Source organism: Miscanthus floridulus, chromosome 10 (genome assembly GCF_019320115.1).
Source record: "Miscanthus floridulus cultivar M001 chromosome 10, ASM1932011v1, whole genome shotgun sequence".
Classification (NCBI taxonomy): domain Eukaryota; kingdom Viridiplantae; phylum Streptophyta; class Magnoliopsida; order Poales; family Poaceae; genus Miscanthus; species Miscanthus floridulus.
In genome coordinates, this window is record NC_089589.1 from 25,328,190 (window position 1) to 25,349,853 (window position 21,664).

Consider the following 21,664-nt stretch of genomic DNA (forward strand, 5'->3'; position numbering starts at 1 on the left):
TAAGCTAACATATCCAGTGCTTTCTATCATGGCTAGAGACATTATGTCAGTTCCTGTTTCAATAGTGTCTTCAGAATCTTGTTTCAGCTTGACAGGAAGAATACTTGAGGAGCGGCGCCATCGACTATTGCCTGAACATGTGGAGATGCTTGCTTGCATAAAAGATTGGGAGCTGGGTGAAAGAAGACTGCAGCATGATGTTGACAACCAAGAACTGGTAGACTCCTTCGAGCATCTCTATCTTGATGAAGATGCATCTACTTCTGGGGCTCCTTCTGCTAGCACATCTGCATCTGTGGCTTCTGCATCTGGTGGTTCTTGAGTCGAGAGTTGAGATTGAGACAGTGAGAGTGTGAGACTTGAGAGGTGAGCTGAGAGCCTGAGACTTGATTATGATCTGTATCTGTGATGTATCATGTAAACCTTTGAACATGTTTAAGACTTATAAGAGTTGTGCTGCACTTTTTTCCCTTTCTGGGGTTTCTCACAAGGGTGAGTTTTACCCAGAAAGGTTTTTAATGAGGCAGCATTGCACATAGCTCAATTATCCTTTTAATTTCCTCTTGTTCTCTGTATGTATGGTTTTGGTTTTGGTTTGAAGCTCTTCTGGAAAAAAAATACTTTAATTTTGAATACTTCTTGTTGAGATGAATTTTTTGATGTGTTTTGAACCCTACGGGCCTCGGGCTGGCCCGGCCTGGTGATTTGGCCGCGCCTAGCAGGCCGGCACGGCACGGATTTAGGCCCACAGGCCCGTGCTTGGGCTGATGGCAAGGCACGAGGCCCGCAGCGGCACGGCACGGGAGGCACGGCGTGCCGCGTGCCGGCCCGACATCCTCCGTGCCTGGGCCGTGCCGAGCCGAGCCGGCCCAATGGCCAAGTATAGGGTAGCCCAGCGGGTTCGCACGGCTGGGCCTGCCCCGTTTGCATTCCTATCTGCGTCCCCAACGGGGATCAAATCGCCACCAGAGACGAAATCTTATTGGCCTTGCAGGAGGTTCAGAGCACAGCGCTAGCGAGAAACAACTAGCTAGTCTCGCACGGTTTTCAAAAAAAAATCTCTCTCACAGCCCTCTCGGCCCTACGCTCTGATGTCCTTTTTTCTATTGTTCTTGAAGCCCACGTCGCTAGCGATTTCCTCAAGCCCGCCGAGGACGCCCTAAGCAGAAGAAGAAAAGGAAAAAAAAAAAAAAGGAAAAAAAAAAAGCGTAACTGATACGATCTGGTAAACATGCAGGGCCCTTGCTTATCTAGGACAGCGCGCGACTAGTGTTTTGATCAGGCCGTCCAAGACACGCGAGAGCTACGTATCACAATGATAGACCAATCCACGACATGATTTGTCACAAGACAAGGGCAACCAAACCAAGTTATTACATGCTGAACCAAATAGTAGAGTTTACACTGGCAATATTGTTTCTTGATATATACCTACCGTCAGGTTGTACAGGATCAAACCAAACACTAGCTTAAATGATCAGACGCATCACATCTGGAGAACATGGCTGGTTTATTTATATATGATGAGTAAAAGAAGGAAAAACATGAATAGGATAACTGATGATACTGGCAAACATGCAGGGGCCCTTATGTGGACACTTTTTGTGAGAAGAAAAGGGAAACAAATAACCTGATGATTTGCCGTAGCGACACCCAGGGGCCAGGGCACGGCCGCACCCGCACCCTGAATCGACGACAACGCCCCCCCTACTACACGTCGACGCCACGAGCCGGCCTGATGCTGGGTCTGTTGAGCACGAGCTGAGGTGAATGGCACGCAGCTCCGAATAGGGGATTGGTTCCGTATAGTTTCTTCGCTTCCACTCTCGCTGACTCCTTGACATCTCCGCATATTTCCACACGTAATCAGTGATCAATTTTTTGGTGAATCCCGTGCCAGTACTCCAGCCACCTGCAAAGGACTCGAGGACAGGATTCGTCCTTGCAGACTCGCAGACCATGAACATGAGGCCCGCCAGTGCCAGCCTGGTGTTCATCAGACCATCCACCTCCACGTCATCTGGCTGGATGAATCTTGAGAGCCTGCGCACGGCGTGCATCGCGAAGCCTCGGCCCAGATCCGTGGCTGCCAGTTTCGCCACGGCTTCAGAATACGCTCTGGCTCTCAGTAACCTACTGTACCTAATGCCGCCCCAGTGTAGAGGTTCTGGATTGTATTCTGGTGGGAGCATGCACGCGCTTGTTCCAATAGGGTCGCCCACAAGCCCGTACCAAACTCCTCGCTGGTTCATGAAGCCATGAACGTACAAGTTGTCATCCCGCATGGCTAGTGTTGTCGACGACGTTTCATTGCCCTCCACAGCTTGCATCGTGACGTGAAGCCACCTCGCCGGTTGTCCAGCACGCTGCTTGGGGAGCAATGGGTGTTCTCGGGTGGATCGGAGATTTGAATTAGAGTGACGATCCAAGATATCCTGGCATTGGTCTCGGTGGTTGGCGGCGATGCGACGTAGATCCATGATGAATGGAAGGAACGACAATTCATCTCCAATGGTGTAGACTACTTCAGTTTGATATTCCTCAGACACCGTTGTGACCAGCATATATGTAGTACCGGAGTTAATTTAGTTAAAACAAGAAGGAAAGAGATATATGTATATATGCAATGAAATGTGTCTTCAATGGTTGGCGCAAGCAATTATGTAGTCACCTCCGATGGACCACTTTGTTCTGTCAGAGTACTAATCTCATCAGCCTCTTTACTGGTTATTTGCTCCGGCAGCCAGTCCCAGTCCCATGGACCACTAATAAAATCAGCCTCTTCACTGGTTATTTGCTCTGGGTACCAGGTGACCTCCACTTGGACTTCATTGCCGTCGTCAGTTTTACTCGAACGGATTCCATTGTTGTCGAAGCTGAGAAGAGCTTTTAGTTCAATTCCCATGCCGTCGTCAGTTTTGATCTGCAGGTTCACATCTATGTGAAGCACGCGTTCCTCGCCAGCTGAAGAAGCAACCATGAGTCTCCAGCAGTTGAAGTAGTCAACAAACACAGACAACCCGATGCCTCTGAGTAACAGTTGAGGAGGACGCTCGGGACGTCGAAGCCATCGATGAGGGCGGTGATTTTACCACTGCTGACGCAACTGGGGATGTTCCCACCTTTGAGTCGTAGCCTGACCTGCACAGTGGCCCGGCAGGATGCTCGTCGCTGCCGCTGCGAGTAGATGTTGTCCTTGGGATGTCGATTTTGATGGCGAAACACCCGTACTCCGCCAAGATGCCCAGTCAGAACCAAATCGTACATTCCCTACATGCATGCAGTCATTGATTAATATAACAGTAGATTGGATGCGAAAAAGATTCACACACACACGGCATTGGACATGATTTATGTACTCCTATACCGGTTCTCCTCTTCTTTTCCTTGCTCCTCCTCCCTGTAGATAATCTGGCCTCGTTTGCCATCGAAGACAACGATTTTGATGCCTTCCACCAGAAGGTCGCCACGCATGGACAAGGCCAACAGCTCCACCCGGGCTCGGCCAGGTAACCAGGTGTTGAGCACGAGGTACGTGGCTTGCAGCTCCGAAATGCAGTGTGGCTCGGCGTAGTTTCTCCTCTTCCACGCCCGCAGCCTGCGTGACATTTCCCCATATTTGCACACGTATTCATCCATCAGTTCCTTGGTGAATCCCTTGCTGCTGCTCCACCCATCTGCAAAGGAGTCGCGCACAGAATTCATCCTAGCGGACTCGCATATCATGAAGATGAGGCCCGCAAGTGCCACCCTGGCGCTCATATTGGTATTGCTACCAGGCAGAGGAACCTGCTCCTGTTGATGTTGATCTGAGTGGCTCCACCTCGACAGCACTCGCACGGCGTTAACCATGAAGGTCATGTCCAGCTTCGCGGATGCCAGTTTATCCACTACTGCTTCTTTGCGATCGACACCCAGTATGTTCCTGTAGTTGATGCCCCAGGCTAGGCGTTTGGGATTGTAATCTTTTGGGAGCATACCGACGCTGCCATCGTTGTCGTCGAGAAGCTCATAACAGCAGACTCCTCCTTGCTGGTTCATGAAGCCATGGACTTACAAGTCGTCATCCCTCATGAGTAGGGTTGTCGACAACGCTTCCACGCCCTCCACCACATGCAGCTTGACGTGGAGCGACCTCTTCGGTTGTTCAGCATGCTGCTTCGCGAGCATTGGGTGGAGTTCAAAGATAACCTCAGGGTCTGAGTGTTCAGCTAGAATGCTACGTAGATGCATTATGAATTTAGTGAATCACGCTTCATCTCCGATGGTGTGGATTACTTCAACCATCTTCCCAAACATCATTTCGTCCTGCAGTTGGAGAATATTTTTCAAAATCTCTACAACTAAAACATACGGATTGTCAACATCTACCCAGCAGGACCAAAACACTCATGCGATTCATGACTATCCAGCATTAAAAAAATCTCTTTGCGATCCATGACTACCTGACGCAGAAAAGGAAATTCCCCCAACCCCTGCATGGTTGCTCTGCCCGGCTCTATCCCGCACTCCTCCCTCACAGGTTCCTTCAGGTCTTTCCATGCATGGATGCATGCACGTGCACCCCGCTCCAATATGCAGTCGCGGTATTCTTATCTTTTTGGCAAATCCAGAAAGCACAGACCATGGAAAAAATCAACTATAAGGGAAATGTTAACGTCCACCGGCAGGACGTTGTTGTGCCCGATTGCGTGCACCCCAGCGCTCCAAGATCTACGGTATTGTTTTCCTTTCAAGGAAAATCGGACAAACCACAGGAAAAAAAACAACAATCAAATCCTGATGCCATCTATGTGCATCCCTATCCACAACCACGCCTCCGGAATAATCACCGGCAGGCAAATAATCACCGCATGGAGACACTGAAAGGCAAGTAAATAAAATGGAATAAAACGGAAAGAGAATGATGGGAAGAGAAAGGAATTTATTGGAATATCACCACGCAATGATCATGATCGTGATCCAAATGTCGTTGTCATCCTTCGCGTTGCGTGTTGACAAAAATGAATTGTTGCCGTGCCTCAAGCGGGCTAGGATATTATAAGTCCGAGTATACATGTTTTGGGCAATGCAGAGCATGGATAAATTCAATTCGATGCCTAGCAATAAATTTTTAGCCTTTGAGGCAACTGATGTTTATCGTAACTTTCAAACAACAAACTCCAAACCAAGCTTTTATTTCAGATTCATTACGATAATGAATGTGTTTCTAGACATTATCATGGTTTAATACATGTGAAAAATTAAATTGATACATTCTTGATTTTGACTTGGTTAATAAACATCTCATTCAATTTATGTTGCACCCGTTGCAACGCACGGGCACACATCTAGTTAACTAATAGGAAGCAAAGCCATAACAGATGTCTTGAATGTTTGGCGCAAGCAAATGCCATCAACTACCAACTAGCTAGTGCCGGCCAATCTGTTCAATAATGTTTACCTCTTCTGGGAGCTTTAATTCTGGCTGGTCAATCTCTTCTCGGGTTTCCTCCAGCCGTGTGATCTGCAGTATATTAATTATCAATCAATAGAGATGAGATGATTATTCGTTTAAAGAAGAAAATTAGTGATAATTAATATAAGTGTCCTCAATGTTCGGCTCAACGCCGCTAGTGCATGCTTGCAAATCTCCTCAATATATATAAAGTTTACCTCCGGGTACCAGGTGACTTCCACTTGGACTTCGACTTCCTTGCCGTTGCCAGTTTTACTCGAACAAATTCCATTATCGAAGCTGAGAGGAACATTCAATGGAACTTGCTTGCTGTCGTCAGTTTCAATCTGGAGCTTCACCTCAATGTCAAGAGCACTACCGCATGGCACTACAACCACATTCCTCGCCAGCGGAAGAAGGTACCATGAGTTGTCTTTGGTAGTGGAGAATGTCTGACCCTTTTCCCTTGCACGCCTGAAGACTGAAGAGGACGCTCTTGTGTTTGTCTTCGACCGCAGTGATTTCACCACTGATGATGCCACCACGGCTGGCCCCATCTTTGGGCCGCAGCTTGACCTGCACAGTGGCCTGCCGGGCATTGGACATCACCGCGTACGTCAGCTCTGCTACCTCGCGGTTGTCATGTGGAGTGCAGATAATGTGGCTCACGGGTTCTCCGTCTGACTTGGGCAGCGTACTTGGGGTCATAGCAATCCCATTCCCATTTAATGGGAGCGGTGGCCGGTGGGGGCATGTCAATTCTGATGGCGAAGCACCCGTACGCCGCCGAGATCCTTGTGTATGGTCCAATCAGCACCAAATCGACCATTCCTCCCTACATGCATGCACTACTTGATTAAAATATTGCTTGGATATCAAAAGAGATATGGATGGTTATTACGAGGCATTATTAGTAGCAGTAGTTGAAGGATCGAAAACGACGATCATAGGGGGGTGAATGGTATACTCAAATTTTTTTCGAAATATTTGGTTACTGTCCCAAAATCACCGCTAAACACTTGGAGCAACAAAAACGATGTCCACGACCCAAACAAGTGGGTGGATGTTTCCTTAGAACACTGCGGGACACCACAGAAGAACCGGAATGCAAAACGAAGCTCAAACGGGCAGGGCGCGAAAGACACAGCACGGCAGGGCCGAAAATTCTCAGGCACAAGGGCTGGAAATTCCAGCAGAGAAAGAGAGATGCGGTGGGGCTGCACACCGCACGAACAGCAGAGAACAGAGAGAGAAAGAGCAGCTCACTGCAAGAAGAAAACTGCCGAGAGCACCTATTCAAGCAATAGGACAAAGAAATCAAGCAACAATTTACTTAGAAGGAATTAAATATTCCAAACACTATTGCTTGAGTGTGACATCTCCAAAAGCCTGAAGATTTAAAACACGTGAACCCCAACTAATAAAGCGTGACTTGTGGCAAAAAGCTTTACGCAAAGAGAAGAGATTGATTACAATGAGACCTTTTCTCCAGTCTCATGTAAGGATTCCTTCATAATCATAATGGCATTAGTGGCACATTACGATTTAGAATTACATCAGATGGATGTAAAGACGGCATTTCTCAACGGGGACTTGGAGGAAAATGTTTACATGGCACAACCGAAAGGTTTTATCATAGAAGGAAAAGAACGAATGGGATGCCGCCTAAAGAAATCCATTTATGGATTAAAACAAGCTTCAAGACAGTGGTACTTGAAGTTTGATCAGACAATAAGGAATTTTGGGTTTAAAGAGAATGTAGAGGACAATTGTGTCTATGCAAAGATTAAGAATGTGAAGTTTATCTTCCTTGTCCTGTATGTGGATGATATCTTACTTGCTAGTAGTGATGTCAGTCTACTACTGGAGACAAAGAAGTTTTTGTCCTCAAAATTTGATATGAAAGATCTTGGTGAAACTTCGTTCGTTCTAGGGATCGAGATTCACCGAGATAGAAGTAAAGGGGTATTAGGACTGTCACAAAAGGCATATATAGAAAAGATCTTAAAGAAATTCAATATGCACAAATGTAGTCCCTCACCTCCTATAGTCAAGGGCGGCAGATATGGGGATTTTCAATGCCCCAGGAATCAGTATGAGATCGATCAAATAAAAACGGTTCCATATGCTTCAGCTGTCGGAAGCTTGCAATATGCTCAAGTATGTACGCGCCCTGACTTGGCATTTGTTACCGGGTTACTTGACAGATTCCAGAGCAATCCTAGAACAGAACACTGGAAATTAGTAAAGAAAGTCTTGCATTATTTGCAAGGAACGAAAAGCCTCATGATGACGTATAGAAGATCAGATTCACTCCATATAGTGGGATATTCAGATTCTGATTATGCGGGAGATGACAGAAAATCCACGTCTGGATATATATTCACTCTCACAGGGGGGCTATTTCATGGAAAAGCTCAAAGCAAACCGTCACTACATCGTCCACAATGTATGCCGAGTTTGTAGCGTGTTATGAGGCAACGGGGCAGGTGAACTGGCTAAAGAAGTTCATAGCTGGTTTGAAGGTGGTTGACGACATCTATAGACCACTTAAGTTATACTGCGATAATAATCCGGCAATACAGTATGCTCACAACAATAAGTTAAGTGGTGCTGCCAAACACATTGACATAAAGTATTATGTTGTGAAAGATAAAGTCTGGGATCATGTCATAAGTCTTAAGCATATAAGTACCGAAAAGATGCTCGCGGATTCGCTTACAAAAGGCTTACCACCCAACGTGTTCAGAGAACATGTAGCCGGCATGAGTTTAAGGGAAAGCCTATAATTCCTAGACAAAAGAAGGCCCAAAGTTAAGTATCTATTTCAGAACAGAGTGGTGTGTTGTAGTTGTTAAATCTATCGGCAATTGACCGTGATGATGAAACATGCTCTATGCGCTAATCTGTAATGAAATGAACAAAAGTAAATGATATGAAATTGAAAGATGGTAGGAGATCAAGGGGGGATTGTTAGATTGATCTCTAATCCTAAACTAGGCCCAACGGCCCTGTTGGGCCTTTGATCTGCGCCCTGATCGGGGGCGCCCAGCCCACTATGGCTGGAGGGCCCCTGTCACACTGCGCTATATATAGAGGTGGGGGCCGGCGGCTCTGAGTACGAGGTTCACCTAAGCCGAGCTCCCCACCGATAAACCCTAACCCGATCTATTGAGGGGCGCAGCCAGTGACGGGAAGCACCGCCACCACTACACTGCGCTGCCACCGGTCTTCACCGCCGATCGCCACTGCCCATCACCGTCACCGTGCTCACCGACCGTCGCTGCCCTCGCGCAGACACCAACACACCAACCATGGCCGACGTCTCTGGATCGAAGGCCTACGATAGTCGGTAACCTAGCACCACTCCTCCCTCCAATATCTGTCTAATTCATGTACTAGGACATGTTATCAATTTATAAGATGTACCCGACTAGATCTATGACTATGTGATCAGAAGAAATCTTAACATGAAGGTCTTGTCCAGCTTCGCGGATGCCAGTTTATCCACTACTGCTTCTTTGCGATCGACACCCAGTATGTTCCCGTAGTTGATGCCCCAGGCTAGACGTTTGGGATTGTAATCTTTTGGCAGCATACCGACGCTGCCATCGTTGTCGTCGAGAAGTCTGAGTATACATGTTTTGGGCAAGGCAAAGCATGGATAAATTCAATTCGATGCTTAGCAATAAATTTTTAGCCTTTGAGGCAACTGATGTTTATCGTAACTTTCAAACAACAAGCTCCAAGCTTAGCTTTTATTTCAGATTCACTACGATAATGAATGTGTTTCTAGACATTATCATGGTATAATACATGTGAAAAATTAAATTGATACATTCTTGATTTTGACTTGGCTAATAAACATCTCATTCAATTTATGTTGCACCCGTTGCAACGCACGGGCACACATCTAGTTAACTAATAGGAAGCAAAGCCATAACAGATGTCTTGAATGTTTGGTGCAAGCAAATGCCATCAACTACCAACTAGCTAGTGCCGGCCAATCTGTTCAATAATGTTTACCTCTGCTGGGAGCTTTAATTCTGGCTGGTCAATCTCTTCTCGGGTTTCCTCCAGCCGTGTGATCTGCAGTATATTAATTGTCAATCAATAGAGATGAGATGATTATTCGTTTAAAGAAGAAAATTAGTGATAATTAATATAAGTGTCCTCAATGTTCGGCTCAACGCCGCTAGTGCATGCTTGCAAATCTCCTCAATATATATAAAGTTTACCTCCGGGTACCAGGTGACTTCCACTTGGACTTCGACTTCCTTGCCGTTGCCAGTTTTACTCGAACAAACTCCATTATCGAAGCTGAGAGGAACATTCAATGGAACTTGCTTTCTGTCGTCAGTTTCAATCTGGAGCTTCACCTCAATGTCAAGAGCACTACCGCATGGCACTACAACCACATTCCTCGCCAGCGGAAGAAGGTACCATGAGTTGTCTTTGGTAGTGGGGAATGTCTGACCCTTTTCCCTTGCACGCCTGAAGACTGAAGAGGACGCTCTTGTGTTTGTCTTCGATTTTGTCTCCGTCTTTGAAGTCCTCGATGACCGCAGTGATTTCACCACTGATGATGCCACCACGGCTGGCCCCATCTTTGGGCCGCAGCTTGACCTGCACAGTGGCCTGCCGGGGATTGGACATCACCGCGTACGTCAGCTCTGCTACCTCGCAGTTGTCATGTGGAGTGCAGATAATGTGGCTCACGGGTTCTCCGTCGACTTGGGCAGCGTACTTGGGGTCATAGCAATCCCATTCGCATTCGATGGGAGCGGTGGCTGGTGGGGGCATGTCAATTCTCATGGCGAAGCACCCGTACGCCGCCGAGATCCTTGTGTATGGTCCAGTCAGCACCAAATCGACCATTCCTCCCTATATGCATGCACTACTTGATTAAAATATTGCTTGGATATCAAGAGATATATGGATGGTTATTACGAGGCATTATTAGTAGCAGTAGTTGAAGGATCGAAAACGGCGACCAGAGGGGGTGAATGGTAGCCTCAATTTTTTTTCGAAATATTTGGCCACTGTCCCAAAATCACCGCCAAACACTCGGAGCAACAAAAACGATGTCCACAGCCCAAACAAGTGGATGGATGTTTCTTAGAAACACTGCGGGACACCACAGAAGAACCCGAATGCAAAACGAAGCTCAAACAGGCAGGGCGCGGAAGACACAGCACGGTTGGGCCGGAAATTCTCAGGCACAAGGGCTGGAAATTCCAGCAGAGAAAGAGAGACGCGGTGGGGCTGCATCAATGTTTTAAATAGCCGGCTAAGCCATTTAGCTTTTTATGTCCGAAAACATGCTATAGCCAGCTATTCCGGGCTATAGCGGCAGCTAAGAGCTAACTTGTATATGGAAAAACTTAGCTAAATCTTTCTCAAACAGCTATAGCCAGAGATAGCGGAGGCTATAGCCGGAGATTTAAAACCTTGGGCTGGACACCGCACGAATAGCAGAGAACAGAGAGAGAGAGAGGCAGCTCACTGCAAGAAGAAAACTGCCGAGAGCAGAAATTCAAGCAATAGGACAAAGAAATCAAGCAACAATTTGCTTAGAAGGAATTAAATATTCCAAACACTATTGCTTGAGTGTGACATCTCCAAAAGCCTGAAGATTTAAAACACGTGAACTGCTACTGCTGCTGTAGGATTGCTGAATCGAACCAAAAACACAGAGAAACCTCCCGTGCCTAGTTCCTGAAACCCCGACACCTCAACCTGGGGAACCGACCAGCATCGGCCTGCACCGATGAGCTGCTAGCAATGCTCGACACAAAGAAACGGAAGGGCGAGCTGCAGGAGTGCTTCAGCAGGGGCTGCACCGCTCGAAGCTGCAAACAGCAAAGGAGCGGCCACAGAGAGAGGGAGAAGGAACGGACACGGGTCTGCACGTGTCGACACCCCTTTACCCGACCGCTACTCAAGCGCCACGAAGAGAGAGAACGACGGGCTCGAGCAGAGAAGGGGGCGCAGCAAAAATTGACGAAAAACCCAATCAAATCACCATGATTCATTCCCAAAATTTGCACAGGTAAACACCAGCGAGTTGAGAAGCTACTCCTAGGAGATCATCGCCTGAAATCAACTCAAGCCCCAGGAAATTCAGATCGTGGCCACAAACCACTACCGGAAACCTCAAATTTATCGAGTGTTTTTATGTTTGCCGAGTGTATTCTCTCGGACACTCGGCAAACAAATTCTTTGCCGAGTGCTATCCTAAAAACACTCGGTAAAAAAAAACACTCGACAAAGATAGGGGTTTGCCAAGTGTCAAACAAAAAACACTCGGTAAATAGGGGGTTTATCGAGTGTCATAAAAAACACTCAACAAAAAGAGAGGTTTACCGAGTGTCAAAAACAATACTCGGCAAAAAAAATGTAGAAAAAAACCCACCCACCCGCCCCTCCCCTCCCTCACGCACACACCCCCTCCTCCCGCACCCGCCCCTCCCCTCCCCTCCCCACCCATGCACCCCGCACCCACCCCCCTCCTCCCGCACCCTCCCCTCCCCTCCTCCCGCACCCGCCCCCTCCCTCCGCCGCCGGCCCCTCCCTCCGCCGCCCAGCGAGATCCCCTCCTCCTCCACCGCCCCCTCCCTCCTTCCCCTCCTCCCGCCGGCGGCCGGCCCCCTCCCCTCCTTCCCCTTCTTCTTCCCCGCCGGAGGGCCGGCCCCTCCCCTCCCTCCCCCTCTTCTTCCCCTCCGGATCCGCCCCCTCCGCGCCACCTGGCCACCTGCGCCCAAGATGCCAGCGCCACCACAGCACACACGACCGCTGCCGCCGCCCACGGCAGCGCCTCCGTCCTCCAGATCCAGCCGATGGCACCTCCCTCCTCCAGATCCGGCCGTCGGCGCCTCCCTCCACACGGAAGGGCACCATGTTGGCCTCGGCGTGGTTGCCGCCAGCGGGCGAGGAGAGGCAGGACGCGGTGCCCGTCCGTCAGGTACCGCCGCCGCCCTACGCCGAGCTTCCCATGTCTTCTTTGGGCCCGTTGCCGGTGACGGGAACCCACCACACCAGGTATGCCCGCTCCTTCTCTTCCCTTCCTGCTGTGCCAAATTGAGCACCGGAACCCTAACTTGAGCTATTTAGCTATTTGTATTCGGATCTGATGTAATCACAAGTGTGTACATGTATTATGCCTACTAACTTTGATATTTATTTTATCACCCATGTCAATTGGGTCTACGGTTTAGTGATCTCTCGTTAGCTTTGTATCTTGCTACATGTATCTGCAGTGGAAACTGATGATCCAATTATCCTTTCCAATGGCTTTGCCCTCTGCTAGATTATCCTTTCCTCATCAAATGGAGCTGCTCCGAAGGTATAGATGCAACACCTTCTGAAATCTGAATCGACGATGCTGCAGCCAGGTAGGTCATTCTGTGCCCTCCAGGTTCAAAAATTTTCATCTATGTGTTGTAGTTATCTTCCGTGAGTGCAAAGAAGAGAATGTATATACTGAGAGATGCTAAGCTGCAGCAGGTCATGTCTCTGTGGTATATCTCTTTGTTTCTACTGTCTCAGTATTAGTGTACTGCATAGCCTTCTGTTTTTATATAGTCCACTTATATATGAACTGAATAATTTGTAGTCATAGGTAAGTCGAAATGAGCATATTTAAGTTCTCACTTTCTTGTAGTTCACTTCAGCAGTTAGTTATTTTGAGAAGTGTCTTTCTTGGGATTTTGGCCTATATTCAGGACTACCTGACAGGTTAGTGTCTTTCTAAGTCTCTGTGGTTTCGTACTTTGACCCTAGTTGGAAATAGATTTCTAAGGTAAGATATCAAGTATGTACATGGAATCTGACAATTATCGTGCTGTACCTGATCAATAACTAATGGAAGTATCACTAGATTTTACCAGTGACATTTAATTTGGACTTGAAATATCAAAAGTGTGTTCTAAACTCCACTCCTTAGGCTTCCTTTCTTGTTTTACCAGTGACATATTTAATTTGCTCATGTTTAGACCTGGGTCTAGATCGTGTACTGGTAACTGGTTCATAGTGTTTGTAGCTCTCGCAGGTGAGCGTGCTGCCACTGCAGGTGGACCTCCTGCAGCTACCGCTGGGGGAGCCCACGCTGCGCTGCTCTCCCCTTCCCTAACTATGCCTTGTGACTTTTTTTGTTTTGCACTACTCTTGGGTGGCTATGATGAAAGTTTCCATTAGAGAACTTCTACACTTTAGCACCTTATGAGCTGGTACTTGGGATATTTTGTTCCGTTTGCTGCTTAACTAGGATGGCTTGTACCAGTACAAGCAACCAATTGTGTGGCCAGTTCAATTCCCATTAGAGAGAGAGAATTAAATTAAGCTCCAGGTGAAATTAAGTTGCAGTTGTCATGCTGATATGGGTAAATCTGAGCCATTTCTCATTGTGGTTGATTATTTGATACATACATTTGTTATGATGATACATCATTTTCACATCATTATGTATGGTTCTGTATGTAGTTATTACATTGGCCTCATTGCATCCAACTCCTGTAAATGGATTCATTCATTTGTCTATATATTGTGATGTGCCTGTGATGTGATCAAAATATTTGCTTCTCTTGATGGGTTTTCCCATTTGGTGATCTTAATGTGCACCAAGATCTCTGAGGCCCATTACATTGCAATTAGAAAGACCCCGTTCATGTGAGCACTTAAGAGTGGCAGTAGGAGTTGTTGGTGTTTTATGGCTGTATTCTTTTACATTGAAATTTATCCTACCGTGTCCTCGTATCTGACTGCCCTTGTTTGTTCTATCAGGAGCTTGAGGAGAAGTGGAAGGAGAAGGCCAAGGTTGCCTATGAGAGGAGGAAGCAACTGGCTAAGCTCCGCATCAAGGCTGAGAGGACAGCCGAAGAGAAGTTGGGATCTCAGCTGGAGATTCTTGCCTCGATCAAGTACAAGAAGCTGTGCTTTCGCATCAGTTTTGTGGAACATCTGGTCCATTGTTTTAAATAGTTTGGTAAAAGTTTGTGATAGCCATTTCACAGTGAATTTGAATGATATAGTTAGTTAAACTGAAATATGAATAGATAATGGATTACAATTTAGCAACACACCTGCTGGCCTCATCTATTACTACACACTATGAAGCACTACCTGTACTGTGTGGACATTAAAAAATTACATTGCCTCTGGTTTAGGTGCACAATATGAGATATAATCCAACAGTGCACAATGTACAAGAAGCAAATGCTTTTATATTGTTTTAGGCAATTTATTTACCCATCTATAGTGGTGCTAGAACACTGAATTGAACAATAGGCACTGAATTTGTATTGGGCAGCTACATTTTTCACTGATTTGCTGAACATACATGCAGTCCATTTGTCCTCACTGAGTTGTGCCTTATTACCTAGATATAGGTTAATAAATTGTTTTAACATTTGCATGCACTTTTGTCAATTTACATTTGGCAACTACTCCTGCATAGATATCTGAACACTTTTGGTTCTAAAAATATGTTCCTTTTCACTTTTGTTTCTAAAGATAGTTTTGCTTGGATGAAGTTTTCACGTATGTTTCTAAGGACAGTTTTGCTTAGATGAATTGATGAAGTAGCATTCATATGCCTATAGTTTTTCACATGTTTCAGGTCATCGACCATATATGGACTATTTTATTGCTTTACCAAAGCAAATTTTGCTACTTGTACAGAATGTGGGAAAGGGGAAGCATTGTCTTTACTTATATTGGCTTGAGCTCCAGCTGTCAATTAATCTCAGATTTGTACTGAATGCCATATAGAGTGACTTCGCTACCATCACCTATCTCCACAGGTTCCCTTCTTCCCTGCCTTTTAATATTGACCGAATGATTTCCATGTCTTATTTGGCTTCTTTAAAAATCATTTCTTTGGATCTGAATATAGTTGTCACTTAGAGCTGAAGGAAGTGTAAGAATTATTTTCAAGAGTGTGATCAGATTGCCAAAACAATGAATTTGGAGATTATTGTAGTGTTCATTTATTGTGTACAGCATAAATGAACCCCAATATAGTATCAGGTAGCTTTGTGAACTGAAGTAAATAATCAAATTTGCTCTAGTTACTATATTCCTGGTTTTAGATATAGCGCGTTAGCTCTTTCTTTCTCAGCCATCCCTGCTTGTAGTGCTCTCTATGATCACTCTTTTAATTCGGAGACGTTGGACAAGCAATCAGCTATATTGTTTTACTGCATATTTAACAAAATTTCTCATGATTCGTTATATTTTTCTTGTTTTGGCTGTAGGCTGGATATGGAGATGAATGGATGTGTAGCAGCTAGTATATTGCTGACTAAGGGCTTGTAGGAAGTAGTAATTACTAAACTTCTATCTATTTCCTGTATGTTAGTTGCATGAACTATAGCATTGTAACTTGGGTCTGCGTTATGGTGTACTAAGAGTGTTTTGTATGGCAGCTATTAAACTGAAATATGCTGAGAAAAAAAATTCTTTGGAAAATAGGTTTGCCGAGTGTAATTCCCTAAAACACTCGGCAAACAGTAACGATATGCTGAGAAAAAAATATTATTTTTCTTTGAAAAATAGGTTTGCCGAGTGTAATTCCCAAAAACACTCGACAAACAATAATCCTTTGCCGAGTGTATTTTGGAAAAACACTCGGCAAACCACTTTTTTTTGCCGAGTGTCAAATTTGACACTCGGCAAACCATTTGCCGAGTGCGCGATAAAAAACACTCGGCAAATAGCTGTTTGCCGACACTGTAGATGTCGTGTGCTGTTTGCCGAGTGTTTTTTGGTCTTTGCCGAGTGCCTGTGGCACACGGCAAAGTCAGTGTTTCCGGTAGTGAACTCAAATGGAAAAACGAAAATGAGGAGAGGTGAGGATGATTGGGGCACCCTCATCTTATTTATCAGAGCTATTACATAGTTACAATTTAGCTCCTAGATATTTTGAGCCGAACCACTTGATCTGATGGCGTAATGTTCCAACTCTTTTTCTATCGATCCGACGACCACGCTTCCTTCACAGATTTGCTTCACCTTGACGCAACCTCTGTGATTCCGCCACATGCCGCCCTCGTTCCTCCTCGGAACCTTCGCCAGGGTTTTGAGGACCAAACCCGGAAACCGTCCGCTGGTAGTTTTGAGGCCCAAACCACCAAATCGTCCGCAAGTAGCGTACTCTATACGCGTCCCCCGCACCTCGACACGTGTCACCGCGTCCTCAATCGCCCGGCCGCTAAGTCTTCCAGTGCCTCCGCTTGACTCGCCCGGCCACCGTCTTGACTTGGTCAACATGGTCAACTCCCATGTACACTTGCGCTTCTCGATGTACCCAAGTGTCGGCCACCGCGGTTGGTCACCCGGCCTCCTGGTCCCTCGGTCGAAGCCTCACGTCCGTCCTTCACCGCTCCCAGTCCATCGGCACAACACGTCCCTACTTGACCTTCACCTCACCATCGACCGCCGCCTCCGAGCTCCACACCTGCGCACCACAAGCAAGAGACATGTTCCACACCGCACTCACGCCATGATTAGTCACCAAACTCAATCCGAGGCATCAGCTCGTTGACAATTACTTATCATAAAATCGAACCAAAATGGCACGTATGAACCTTGTGTTCGCAGTAGTAGATATGATAGATATATATACCTTTTTCCACTCCTTGCTCCTCTTTCTTGTAGATGATTTGACCTCGTTTCCCGTCGAAGACAGTGATGGTCCTGCCGATTACGCCAAGGTCGGAACACAAGGACAATAGCTCTACCAGAGGTGGACCATTGCCTTGGGTGTTGTCGTGAACCCGAGTGGTGTTTAGCATTTCTGAAGGTTTGAGGTAAACAAAACAAAGGAACAGGTAGGAAAAGAAAGTGCATTGGCAGCTTCAACAGGGAGTAACGACCAAAAGCAGGACATATAGGGCATGATTGGTAGCCCTGATGAAGCCGTCCAAAGCGCCATCCGGCACCATGTCATGCGCTGTCTCTGTGTTTGGTTCCCTGTGCCGAGCGAAATCGATGCACCGGACCATGCATTTGAGGCCCCTCGTGCAGGCTCGCAGCTTACGCAGAAATCGGGCTTCCCATGTGAGCTGGGATGGTGTGGTGCGACGCATGGCCCAGGACCCATGTGTCATACACTCAAAACTCACATCCATGCATGCAACCAAACAAGATGTCATCTCATACTGGACCAACAACAAAGACAATCAAACACGACTAAGTACACGGTTTGAGCATGCATCTCACCATCCTGGACCGGCTCTCCATCCCGGCTCCCCCTCACCAAAGCAACCAATCACGCCCATATAGACCCAGACTGCAATAACAGCTAGGACAAACATAACAAGCAGTGTTATTTTAGTTCCAAACCGTTACATGCTGACCAAATACCGTTTACATTTGCATTATGAAATTCCCGATACTCGTTACAGTCTGGTTTTACATGATCAAATCAAACACAAGCTTATCAAATGGTCGCAGGCACACACACTGGACCAGAACGACAAAGATTTTTTTTTTCGACCAATAGAACAAGATTTGAAATATTTGGAACAAAGAAAAAAGAGTATCTGATAAGGCAAACATGCACGGGCGCACGGCCCTTATTTGGCACAGTGACTACCGTTCCAGGTCACACACGATGATGATCAACAAACAATACACGCACAACATGATTTATCACAAGAAAAGGGAAAGGGATAACCTGATTTGGCCCTTATTTTAATTTGTCACCAGACGACATGCTTGGCAGATCCGTTCGCGACAAAGAACGATTCATCCGTTCAGCTGAACAAAGGTGAACGACGTCTAGTGCATCTTCTGGGCTCTTGATTCCGATCGCCTCTAGATAGTCATCTTTTTCCCATGTACGGTAGCTGCTGTCCCTCCAGTACCGCAGAACGGTTGAGATGAGATCCCAGTACCGTATGTAATCCATGAGTTGCTTGGTGAATCCGGTCCCGTTGTTCCAGCCACTAGCAATGGCGTCGAGAACAGGATTCATCCTCGCGGAATCGCAGATCATGACCATTAGGCGCACTAGTGCCAGCCTGGCCTCAGCCTCACCATTTGCGGAAACTGGGTTGCGTGTGCTGAAGCGCGAGAGCACCCGCACGGCGTTAACCGCGGAGGTTTTGCCCAGCCTCTCTGAGTTCAGTTTATCCACGACTTTCTCCCAGTCCGTGGTGCTGACCTGCAGTATACGGTCGTAAGTGGAGCCCCAGCTTAGCTGTTTTTCTCTGATCGACCCCGACAAAGCGATCCAGCCTGTAGTGCTGTACCAATAATCTTCGTTCTGGTTATTGAAGCCAAGGACGACCAAGTCGTAAGACTTGATAGCTATTATGATTGTCGACGTTTCCTCGCCCGCCACTTGAAGCTTGACGTAAAGCCACCTTTTGTCCCAGTAATGATTGGGGAGCAGTGGGTGTTGTCGGGTAGAGCGCAGATTTGAGTCAGGGTGGGCATCCAAGATATCCCCGCAATGTTGGTGGTCGGCGACAATGCGACGGACAGCCATTATAAACCTAATATACGACATTTCATCATCTCCGATGGTATACACCAATTCAGGGTGACCCTCAGGAGCCATGTTGACCTGCAGCACGGAAATTTCATAGTTAAAAAGAAGGGAAGTGATAACAAATGTCTTCAATTAATGTTTGGCAAGCAAGCGACTAGCTAGTGCTGCCCTGGCCAATCTATTTGATGTTTACCTCTGGGTACCAGCTGACGTTCACTTCAACTTCGAAACCATCGACTACAAGTATTTGCCTCCGAATCCCGTCCTCTATGTAGACATCGGCCTTCAAATGTTTCTTGGATGTTTCAATCTGCAGGTCCACATCTATCTCTATGCGAAGCATTTCACCATATGGCATCGCAACCACATTCCTCGCCAGCTGAAGAAGAAACCATGAGTCCTTGTGCGTAGAGGAGAAACACTGGCCCGTCCCTTGGTGGGCACGGCTGAAGAGGACGATCGGGACTTTCAAGCCACCGACCAAGGCTCTGATTTCACCGGAGACGTGATAAGGGCTATGCCCATTGTTGAGCCGCAGCTTGACTTGCACCTTGGCCTCCCGGGCGCGGGACATCACCGCATAGGTCACCTTTGCTACCTCGCGGTTGTCATGTGGATTGCAGATAATGTGGCTCACGGGTGGTCCGTCGACTTGGGCAGCGTACTTGGGGTCATAGCAATCCCATTCCCATTTGATGGGAGAGGTGGCTGGGATGTCAATTTTGATGGCGAAGCACCCGTACCCTGAGATGACTGTGTAGGGTCCAGTCAACACCAAATCTACCATTCTTCCCTACAAAATGCACGCACGACGCACCGGTTGATTGATATATGTGACTGCATGGATTGATACTAAGCATTAAACATAGCAATAGCGTAATAGTACAGTGTATATAATATATATACCTGTTCTCCTTGCTTCTCGTGCCTGTAGATGATTTGGCCTCGTTTCCCGTCCAAGACGATGATTTTCGTGCCGATGACCCCAAGGTCGGCACTTATGGCCAACAGTTCCACTCGGGGTCGGCTATCGCCTTTGGTGTAATCATCACGTAGGTTGTAGCACACGGTGTTGAGCACAAGGTGAGTGGCTAGTAGCACTGAAACACGGTCCGGTTGAGTGTAGTTTCTACTCTTCCACGCCTGCAGGTTGCGTGACATTTCGCCGTATTTCCACACGTTTTCCATCAGTTCCTCGGTGAATACCTTGCCGTTGCTCCACTCTTTTTCAATGGATTTGTGGACAGAGATCATCCTTGCGGACTCGCAGACTATGAAGATGAGTCCCGCCAGTGCCACCTGGATGCTCATACTGATACCGGCCACCTTATTCGGGTGGCTCGATAGCACACGCACGGCGTCCTTGGCGAAGCCACTGCCTAGCTGTGCCGCGGTCAGTTTTCTCACGACATCATCTCTATTTTTGGCCTGCAGCAAGGAATTGTAACTGACGCCCAACTTGAGGTCTGTGGTGAGGTGGAATCCTTCAGGGAGGAAGGATTCGCTGTCCTGGTTGTCGACAAGCTTGCAAAGAATTCCAATCCGGTTCATGAAACCACAGACGTACAAGTTGTCATCCCGCATCAGTAGCGTTGTCGACGACATTTCCTCGCCCTCCACTTGCAGCTTGACGTGAAGCCACCTCGTCGGTTGTTCAGCATGCTGCTTCGCGAGCAGTGGGCGGAGTTCAAAGATATCCTCACGGTCTGGGTGTTCGGCTAGAATGCGACGTAGATCCATTATGAATTTGGTGAATGACGCTTCATCCCCGATGGTGTGGACTACTTCAACCAGATTTCCAAAAATCTTTTTGTCCTGCGGTACGAGAGTTTAGTTAAAAAAGACGAAGCAAAGTGATAATAGATGCCTTCAATGTTTGGCGCAAGCAGTTCAAGTAGTGCTGGCCAATAATCTGTCCAATGGGTTTACCTCTGCTGGGAGATTTAATTCTGGCTGGTGGTCAATCTCTTCTCTGGTTTGCTCCGGTCGTGTGATCTGCAGCATAATTGTCAATCGATAGATGAGATGATTATTCGTTAAAGAACAACCATTTTCTTGTCATCCATCAGCTTGAATGAACTTGTCATTGCTCCTTTGTTCACATGTAGATCCTCTTCTATCAGCCCATTGTTTAATGTTGATGAAGTCAATAGTGACAAGGCCGTGGCCACACGGGCTACGCCCTTCTACTCATAGAGATAGGCCCACTGAGAGCTGGAGTTCATGTTTAGAACCCCGTTTGGGCTAGGCATTTTGTGCCTAAGGTAGGCATAGTTATGAACGACCAAGAACTTTGCATAGCATGGCCTCCCAAGCAATGCATGGTACGTGGCCACAAATTCCACCACCTCAAAGGTGAGTGGTTCCTCGCAGAAGTTGTCGAGCTTGGCAAAGGTCATGGGCAATCGGAATTGTCCGAGAGACATTGCTAGCTTGTTTTCCTGGGACAACCCCATAGAATGACGCTTTGCTCGGATGGGGGCTACTTCTGAGGATCTTCATTTGGTTGAGGGTCTCAGTGTAGAGGATATTGATGCTTCTCCCGTCATCCGTGTGCACCTTAGTGAGGAACACATTTCAAATCATCAGGCTGAGGACTAGCACGAACCAACCTAGGCAGGGCTGTGGTCGGGGTGGTTGTCATGGTCGAAGGTGATAGCTACCTTGGACCATCACAAGCATGATGGTCTCGTGGCTCGACAGTGTTCACCTCCCGCTCTATTGCCTTTCGC

The 21,664-nt window shown here is 47.0% G+C and overlaps 2 protein-coding genes and 1 non-coding gene across 3 annotated transcripts; 1 reads left to right on the forward strand and 2 right to left on the reverse strand.

Annotated features, from left to right (window-relative positions):
• Window positions 1-1,081: 1,081 nt before the first annotated feature.
• LOC136488259 (ribosome-inactivating protein 9-like) lies at window positions 1,082-2,330 on the reverse strand. Its single transcript, XM_066485255.1, has 2 exons — window positions 1,863-2,330; window positions 1,082-1,159 (listed from the first exon to the last, which is right to left on the reverse strand). Exons 1-2 carry the CDS (start codon window positions 2,328-2,330, stop codon window positions 1,082-1,084), a joined length of 546 nt encoding a protein of 181 aa, XP_066341352.1.
• Window positions 2,331-13,987: 11,657 nt separating this feature from the next.
• Window positions 13,988-14,072, forward strand: LOC136490409 (small nucleolar RNA SNORD24). The gene has a single exon (XR_010767702.1). It is a non-coding gene; the product is annotated as a small nucleolar RNA SNORD24 (small nucleolar RNA).
• Window positions 14,073-17,746: 3,674 nt separating this feature from the next.
• Window positions 17,747-21,664, reverse strand: LOC136486387 (uncharacterized). Its single transcript, XM_066483264.1, has 4 exons — window positions 20,862-21,664; window positions 19,839-20,747; window positions 19,126-19,725; window positions 17,747-19,007 (listed from the first exon to the last, which is right to left on the reverse strand). The coding sequence occupies exons 1-4, from the start codon at window positions 20,934-20,936 to the stop codon at window positions 18,126-18,128; spliced, it is 2,466 nt and encodes an 821-aa protein (XP_066339361.1). The 5' UTR covers window positions 20,937-21,664; the 3' UTR covers window positions 17,747-18,125.

Bases quoted from the DNA above. Each gene is read 5' to 3' on its own strand.
- LOC136488259 (XM_066485255.1), bottom strand. From the start codon at position 2,330: ATGCAAGCTGTGGAGGGCAATGAAACGTCGTCGACAACACTAGCCATG. The intron at 1,160-1,862 runs GTGTGGAAATAT...TCTTCTGCTTAG, and splicing joins AAAAATTGATCACTGATTAC to GGCGTCCTCGGCGGGCTTGA.
- LOC136486387 (XM_066483264.1), bottom strand. From the start codon at position 20,936: ATGCTGCAGATCACACGACCGGAGCAAACCAGAGAAGAGATTGACCAC. The intron at 20,748-20,861 runs GTAAACCCATTG...CTCGTACCGCAG, and splicing joins AATTAAATCTCCCAGCAGAG to GACAAAAAGATTTTTGGAAA. The intron at 19,726-19,838 runs GTATATATATTA...TGCATTTTGTAG, and splicing joins ACGAGAAGCAAGGAGAACAG to GGAAGAATGGTAGATTTGGT.